This window comes from Sycon ciliatum, chromosome 2 (assembly GCF_964019385.1).
Source record: "Sycon ciliatum chromosome 2, ocSycCili1.1, whole genome shotgun sequence".
Classification (NCBI taxonomy): domain Eukaryota; kingdom Metazoa; phylum Porifera; class Calcarea; order Leucosolenida; family Sycettidae; genus Sycon; species Sycon ciliatum.
In genome coordinates, this window is record NC_088644.1 from 19,339,456 (window position 1) to 19,347,541 (window position 8,086).

Genomic DNA, 8,086 nt, shown 5'->3' on the forward strand with positions numbered 1-8,086 from the left:
TAATGGTGTACTAGCTGTGCTAGTACTTGTTAGCAACAATCCGAACTAGCGCACACACTGCACTGCATTGCTTTGTACTGCATTCAAGACTGACGTCATGCGCTTTGTTTTGCTGCGTAATCACAAATGGCACCAGCCCATTTTGCGGAAAAGAAAAACAAATCTTGCTTGCCCTGTTGTGCTCTTCCAGACAACGGATCGTGCTTCAGCAGTGTTTCTTTTCCTTTCGTAGCTTTGCTGCCAGCCCGAGTGTCACCTCGACACTGTATTTCTTCAGTATGTCTGACCTAACTGTCGACACTGTCAAGGCAATGCCTTGCCAAGCCCCCGCGGCGAGCCTTCTCAGCGCGGCTTGAATCCGAAAGGAAACTTAGTAAAAGTATTTTACAGGACCGTTTGCTGGCACAACTAGCCCTTGGTAGTGAGGTCTGCTCCGGCCAGGAGAACCAGCAACATGACAGTGCGGACACGGCTCGCGAGCCCAGAAGCCCGACTTGCACCAATGCCTCCTCCGCCAGCTCAGGTGACGCGGGCTCAACGGATCTCTGCGCTCCCGTAGATCTACTTGACGAGGTGTAGTCGGCTTTGTCGGCCGCCATTTTATTATTATCGGGGAGCATTGTGCCGCTCCTCACCCAAGGCCAAGGCAATGCGGCTGCTGCCGCCACAACGCCAGGCCAAGCCCTTGTAACCCACCCGATCAGCCACCTGCACCAGCTGTGCCCAAGGCTGTGCAAGAACGTATCTTGCGAGGGGAGTTCGTAGATTTTTTCAAGTTGGTTGCCTGAAATTCTTGCACACTTCCGGCCCAACATTCCGGCTGGTGCACAGCCCGAATAACGATAGCCAGCTAAATATCGTTGAGTCGGATGACCGTACGCGAAGCAGGTGCGTCGCAAGGTTCACGATAATTATACATGTAACTACCCGGCTCGAGGCATGGACCACATACATGTCTGTTATCACGGCTGCTGCCCTACACCGCACTGCTGAACTGCTGAACTGATTGCGTACCAGCAGTTGATCCTGACTGCTAACCGCCAGTTCTTCCCAAGCGCGTGGCTAGAGTACGACCGCCAGCTGCGGCTGCTCGTGGCCCAGTAACCAGGCACGAAGAGGTTGGACACCATCGACGTGAACCTATGGCAGATAGCTGTCACAGGCCATGCACACCCAAAATGCGCTCAATGTAAGACGGCCCATCCAGGGGCGGTTTGTGTCCTTTTCGTCCCCAAGCCAGCAGCATTTACCTCCAGTGTTCGCAACCATACCAGCGACAGCCAAGAAATCTGCCGCAACTTCAATGGAGGTCGCTGTTCTTCGTCGTCGTGCCGCTTCTCCCACACCTGCAGCCAGTGTGGCAAGGACCACCCATGCATCATGTGCAACCAGCAGCAGCGCGGAGCCAATCGGCCACCCCGCCGCTCCTAGCAGAATGGCTACTGAATAGCTTGACTCGGTACGTAGCTTCTTTCCTATACACTCTGCAGACACCACACTGCTAGCTGACCACTTTGCCCGCCTGTTACGTAACCACTCATATCAATAATGCGTTGCGTATGTTCTCCATGGGCTGCGCCGTGGCTTTACTCTTGGATCTGCCGGCCAACACGACATTTCGGTTTTCTCTAATAATCTACCCTTGGCTTTCACTCACTCGGCATTTATATCCGAGCAATTAGCTGCTTCCTGCGCCCGCAGCGAGACCACAGGCCCATTTCCGTCACCTCCATTTCAGTTCATGCGCCGCTCTGGTATTGGTGCCATCCCCAAAAAGAACGGCAAGCTGCGAATGATCCACCATCTGTCTAGTCCGGAAGGCACCGGCGCGAACGACAGCATTCCTGCCGAGCCGCTCTCTCTGCACTACGCGAGCATTGACAACGCGATCAACATCATCATGTCATGCCCACAGCCTGTGTATTTGTCCAAGCTCGGTGTACGCAGTGCATTTCGGCAGATCCCAGTCCGCCGTCAGGACTTCGCTGGGAAGGCTCCTACTACTACGAGCGCTTTCTGCCTTTCGGCCTCCGCTCCAGCCCAGCCGTCTTTGACTCAGTAGCCACAGCAGTCAACTGGATCATGCAGCACGAGTTTGCTATAGATCACCGGCTTCATTACCTCGATGACTTTCTCGATATCTCCACTGGTTTGGCTGCAGCCAACCAGCAACTCACCACCCCCCTCCGGGCATTCACGTATCTCGGCACTCCTCTTTGCTCCATCCCAGCTCGAGGGCCATCACCATCATTGACCTTGGTATTTTCCTAGACTGCGGCTACCAGAGGACAAGCTGTCCGAGATCCGTGCGCCACTCATGGCTACTATCAGCGAGCGCAGCATCGGCCAGCGTCAACTCGAGTCCCTCCTGGGGAAGCTCACTTTTGCTGCCCGAGTCATCGTTCCTGGACACACATTCATGCGTGAACTATGATCAGCGTGCCCTGAACTGTATCTGTGTATGCGAGTGCGGTGCATAAAGCCCACCTTGAGAATGGGTTTGCCGGCCCCTTAGTAGATGCGTGGCTTCTGGAGAGGGTGTTGAGGCATCCAGCGATGCCATGGTACGGCTGTACTCACCCCTCGCCTTCCCATAACTATGCCAATCCTACGACACCTGACGGATGCACGCCGGAAAAGTAGTATCCTGAATGGCCATGACAAGCTGCTCTACCAAGCCGCCATGCTGCTTCTTTGGATTTCTTCGGTGTGCTGAATTCACTAATGGCATCACACGGGGCTGTACTAGCTCCCCTGGTGACGGACGCCTGCAACTCTTCCTGCTTTCATCCAAGACGGACCCATTCGGTAAAGGCGTTACTAGTGACATTGGCCCGTCTGTACCGCCGTACTGCCCGGTCCGTGCCATTGTTAGCTACCCATTTGTCACTCGTCGCGAGGGACCAGAGCAACTCTTGTTCGTACTCTCGAACAGACAGCAGCTGACCAGGCAGTCATTCACAGTAACAGTATGGTCTCTTGTCGCTGCGGCCGGTGTACCATCCCAGTCGAACTACTCCGGGCATTCGGTCTACATTGGTGCAGCCACCACCGCTGCTATGGCTAGTGCCCCGACTCCTTCTTCCGAGTGGCAGGTCAGTGGAAAGAGCGATGCGTGTCTATGCTACATCCGGACTACAACAAGCGCTAAGCACCAGCTATCGTCCCGGCTTGCTGCCGTGCCATGGATGCCATGATCCCCAACTCGGGTGAGTAATGAGCTACTGAACTCTAGCTGCGCAATGCTTGCCTGTGCTGACATAAATTGACCCTTGCTGTGCGTCAATAGTGCTTAGCTAACGGAGTGCTGGTTTCATGGGTCCACTCTCACAACTGGTGTTATCTAGCTATTTGCTGCGGCTCTGCCTTGCGCTATATTACATCCATTTAGCATTGCAGCTCTACGTTGAGCTAACAGCAGCTCTACTTTGAGCTAACAGCAGCTCTACTTTGAGCTAACAGCAGCTCTACTTTGAGCTAACAGCAGCTCTACTTTGAGCTAACAGCAGCTCTACTTTGAGCTAACCGCAGCTCTACTTTGAGCTAACAGCAGCTCTACTTTGAGCTAACCGCAGCTCTACTTTGAGCTAACCGCAGCTCTACTTTGAGCTAACAGCAGCTCTACTTTGAGCTAACAGCAGCTCTACCTTGAGCTAACAGCAGCTCTACTTTGAGCTAACAGCAGCTCTACTTTGAGCTAACAGCAGCTCTACTTTGAGCTAACCGCAGCTCTACTTTGAGCTAACAGCAGCTCTACTTTGAGCTAACCGCAGCTCTACTTTGAGCTAACAGCAGCTCTACTTTGAGCTAACAGCAGCTCTGCTCTGAGCTAACAGCAGCTCTGCTCTGAGCTAACAGCAGCTCTGCTCTGAGCTAACACCAGCTCTACTTTGAGCTTCAAACCAGTTGTTTCGAAACCAGCACTCCTCAATCCAAAGATGCCTCTTTGTTGACTTGTTTGTGTGAGGGATGGGGCTAATGGTGTACTAGCTGTGCTAGTACTTGTTAGCAACAATCCGAACTAGCGCACACACTGCACTGCATTGCTTTGTACTGCATTCAAGACTGACGTCATGCGCTTTGTTTTGCTGCGTAATCACAAATGGCACCAGCCCATTTTGCGGAAAAGAAAAACAAATCTTGCTTGCCCTGTTGTGCTCTTCCAGACAACGGATCGTGCTTCAGCAGTGTTTCTTTTCCCACCATCCCTCCCTATCCAACTTATTCACACCATCATAATTATCGTACCCACTAATCGGGTCCACTCTCACAACTGGTGTTATCTAGCTATTTGCTGCGGCTCTGCCTTGCGCTATATTACATCCATTTAGCATTGCAGCTCTACGTTGAGCTAACAGCAGCTCTACTTTGAGCTAACAGCAGCTCTACTTTGAGCTAACAGCAGCTCTACTTTGAGCTAACAGCAGCTCTACTTTGAGCTAACCGCAGCTCTACTTTGAGCTAACAGCAGCTCTACTTTGAGCTAACCGCAGCTCTACTTTGAGCTAACCGCAGCTCTACTTTGAGCTAACAGCAGCTCTACTTTGAGCTAACAGCAGCTCTACCTTGAGCTAACAGCAGCTCTACTTTGAGCTAACAGCAGCTCTACTTTGAGCTAACAGCAGCTCTACTTTGAGCTAACCGCAGCTCTACTTTGAGCTAACAGCAGCTCTACTTTGAGCTAACCGCAGCTCTACTTTGAGCTAACAGCAGCTCTACTTTGAGCTAACAGCAGCTCTGCTCTGAGCTAACAGCAGCTCTGCTCTGAGCTAACAGCAGCTCTGCTCTGAGCTAACACCAGCTCTACTTTGAGCTTCAAACCAGTTGTTTCGAAACCAGCACTCCTCAATCCAAAGATGCTTCTTTGTTGACTTGTTTGTGTGAGGGATGGGGCTAACAGAAATTGGCGTCGGAAGTTAGCGTTGCTTCATACAAACCAAGGCCGCTATTTCACAATTTTCCATTTTCTTCTAAATGTTCTTCAAGGCCTGTTTGTTTGTCGGGCTTTTTACAGACAACCTCTAGCGTTTACCTCCAGCTAGATTGATTTCACAAAAATGTATCCCCTGACCACCACACACGCAAAGTTTCTGAAAGCAACTTTCTAAACACGTGTAATTTGACTGCGTGGCTTCTATCCCATAGATGTGAACTGTCCTGACAATTTTTTCAGCTGAATTCAGAATTTGCTTCTTCACTATATTTTTTCTGTACAGCACTCGGGTGGAGAAGCTACTTAAAGAAGTAAAGGACAGCAGGAGAAAGCAGCAATGCAGTTGTCAGGAGAGAAAGGGACATGCTACTGACACTGATCAGTCTGACAGTAGTCGCTCATCATCAGATGTCTCAGAGACAGACAAAGCTCGCAGTCCTCTGGGAGTGAAGAGTGAGGATGTTCAATATGATCAACAAGGTGGTGGTGCTCAGATGAACTATGAAGTATCAAGTGCAAGTGCCCAAATTTCGCCCGCTGCTCCAGTGCCCGTTGCAATGTCTTATGATACAGACGTATCTGCAATTCTTCCGGAGTATGCGGCCCAACATTCGATCCCTTCAACAAAGAAGTTTAAAAGACGTGGTTCAGCGCCATCACATCATTCTACTCCTGTCTCCGTAGGTGATTCTGGGAGGAGGTGGCACTCAACCACACAGCATCCATTTCGCTCAAAGCGCTAGAGCAATTCTCCCAGATAGGAGAGATCATGTGCTAGGTCTCCACTTCAAGTCTCCGCAGCATGAGACAGTCCAGCAGCATCAGACAGTCCAGCAGCATCAGACAGTCCAGCAGCATGAGACAGTCTCCGCAGCATGAGACAGTCCAGCAGCATGAGACAGTCCAGCAGCATCAGACAGTCCAGCAGCATGAGACAGTCCAGCAGCATGAGACAGTCCAGCAGCATGAGACAGTCCAGCAGCATGAGACAGTCCAGGGAGAAGAAATTAGCCAACTTTGAATACTGCGGCCCAACGATGAACTTGCACTTTTCCACCCCATCCACAGTGCTGTTTTCTCAGCATTTTTGTATGATTACTGCCAACTTCAAAGTATTCTTTTTAAAAGTCCTTTGTGGCCCATATCAAACTTCTGATACATTTAACAAAATCCGCAGAGCTCCCAAATATCTTGCTGTCCTTGCTGTGTCACAGTGCATTGTCAATGAACATTAAAAGAGTTAAAAGTAATCGTGCTCACTCGTGCATGTAAGCGTGAATGCAGTTACATTGTTATCAAAGCACATAGTCGTGCTGGACTATCGAAGGCTTGTTGCTGGAGTGCTGCCCCCTTTTTGATCTTTTTCTCCTTAGTTTTATGACCGATAAGTAGGCCATATCCAATTCTCTAAATTCAATCCAATTACAGTATATTCCCTTGCAAGATGTTGCAAGTCCTAGCTATGACAACGAAGCCATGCACATTTCATCTTTATCTACTAGTATCCATCTAGTTTGCAAAGATATAATCAATTTCTTTCCATTTGCAATCAAGTCAATCATGGCAATACTTGAGTACTAGTACGCTACCCCTCCCTCACCCCTCCAGCAGATACGTAGGAAGTAAGCCAAGTGTAGCGTTGGCAAGCTGGTAACGCACACAGCTGCAGCGTGAATCACTTTCAATGTATTGGTCACGCGTGTTACACGGTACCCGTACCCGCACTTGCAACGCTGTACCGTTGTCACATGCTTGCAGATCCATGACATGGATAGTAACTAGTCTCACTGCGTTCAATGTTTCATATTAACCTTAGAAGTACTAGTCTAGACCTTTTGCTGCACTTTCAACCGCCTTTCATTTACGCCCCATTGCCCACATCGCATTCAGCTCTTCTTCTGCGTGGAATCAAATGGCATTCCTTGTGCAATGACTGTAGCCAACACATCTACTTTGACCTTTCTTCTTCTCTCTGCTGAGCTTTGCCGTGACCATTGCTGTTGCAGCACTTATGCTGTCTGTCTATAAAAGCTGCTGTTCACAATTCTCCACACTTCAGTTAGAAACGTCAGTTAGAGTTACACTACAGTAAGATTTCGAGTCAGAGTTAAAGTTTACAATGTAGTCTTTAGTTCAGTTCAGTAATAATGAACAACAGTGTGTTCACTGAGACCCGGGTGCATTTGCCTCTGAGAGAGAGACTGCGGCCCGCTACACAAATACTAATAATTATTAGTTGTTCTGTACCCCCCCCCCCCCCCATATGGTGTGAGTACCTCTCGTATAAATCTATTTCCAAAGATGCAACTAAGTTACTTACTTGCAATCATGGCATTTCGCCTGGCCCACACACACTAGGCCAATTTTTCGGCCGATATGGGATTGTACGTCAAATTCTCGAGATCGGAGCGAAAATTGCCAGGTGTGGACGGTGTTTTCGCATGCATTTCTGACAAATTTGTGTGGGTAGTCCGACCCAGTCTAGTCGGCTGATTTCATGTCGGGTCAGTGTCAAAGCTTCGGCCTAGTGTGGGCCAGTCATTAGTTGTATTGTCCTCTTTGTTGTCCCTTGAGTGACGACCACCCCCCCCCCCCCCCCCCCCCCACACACACACACACTGATGATATGTGTGCATAACAATGACAGCACAGCTAATGATAGTATTGACAGTCTTCAACTTCAATGGAATCTTGACACATTCAGTAAACACTTCCAGTCAATATTTGTATCGCCCTGACCTACCCTGTGATTTCCGTGGCTCGCAGGCTATCAATCTGATCACGGGGTGCCCTTTATCACCAAAAAGCCGCTTCAGTGATCAATACTCGAAAAAGTGAAGGCGCCGTTGTCTCGATGAAGCTAGCGCGGAAAAGCTGCGAGCTGCCAAGGATCTTCTCAGTCCTTTGCTGGCCTCTTTCTTCAACGCATGAAAGCTTCCTCTTTCTTCAACATGCTGGGACTTTTTTTTTGTACATGTATTCATGGTATTGCCCTGAATCGGCCTGATGATAATAATAATAATTTATTATAAATAATAATTATTATTATGTGGATTGGTCGTACCATGTACCAGTGCATGCAGTGTATACATACCGTACCGGGCAAACAACTCGGAAAACCCCAAAAAAGTTTTACCCCGGTCATGCTTCTCT

General features: G+C 49.4%; 1 protein-coding gene across 2 annotated transcripts in view; it reads left to right on the forward strand.

The window, feature by feature from the left end:
• The window catches only part of LOC135809062 (transient receptor potential cation channel subfamily A member 1-like), a 33,880-nt gene extending 26,816 nt beyond the window's left edge, over nucleotides 1-7,064 (forward strand). For both annotated transcript variants that reach the window (XM_065322321.1, XM_065322322.1), the window contains one exon: nucleotides 5,217-7,064. In XM_065322321.1, coding sequence (XP_065178393.1) covers nucleotides 5,217-5,676 — 460 coding nt within the window. In that variant the 3' untranslated portion in view covers nucleotides 5,677-7,064. The remainder of the gene's footprint in view (nucleotides 1-5,216) is intronic.
• Nucleotides 7,065-8,086: the final 1,022 nt, after the last annotated feature.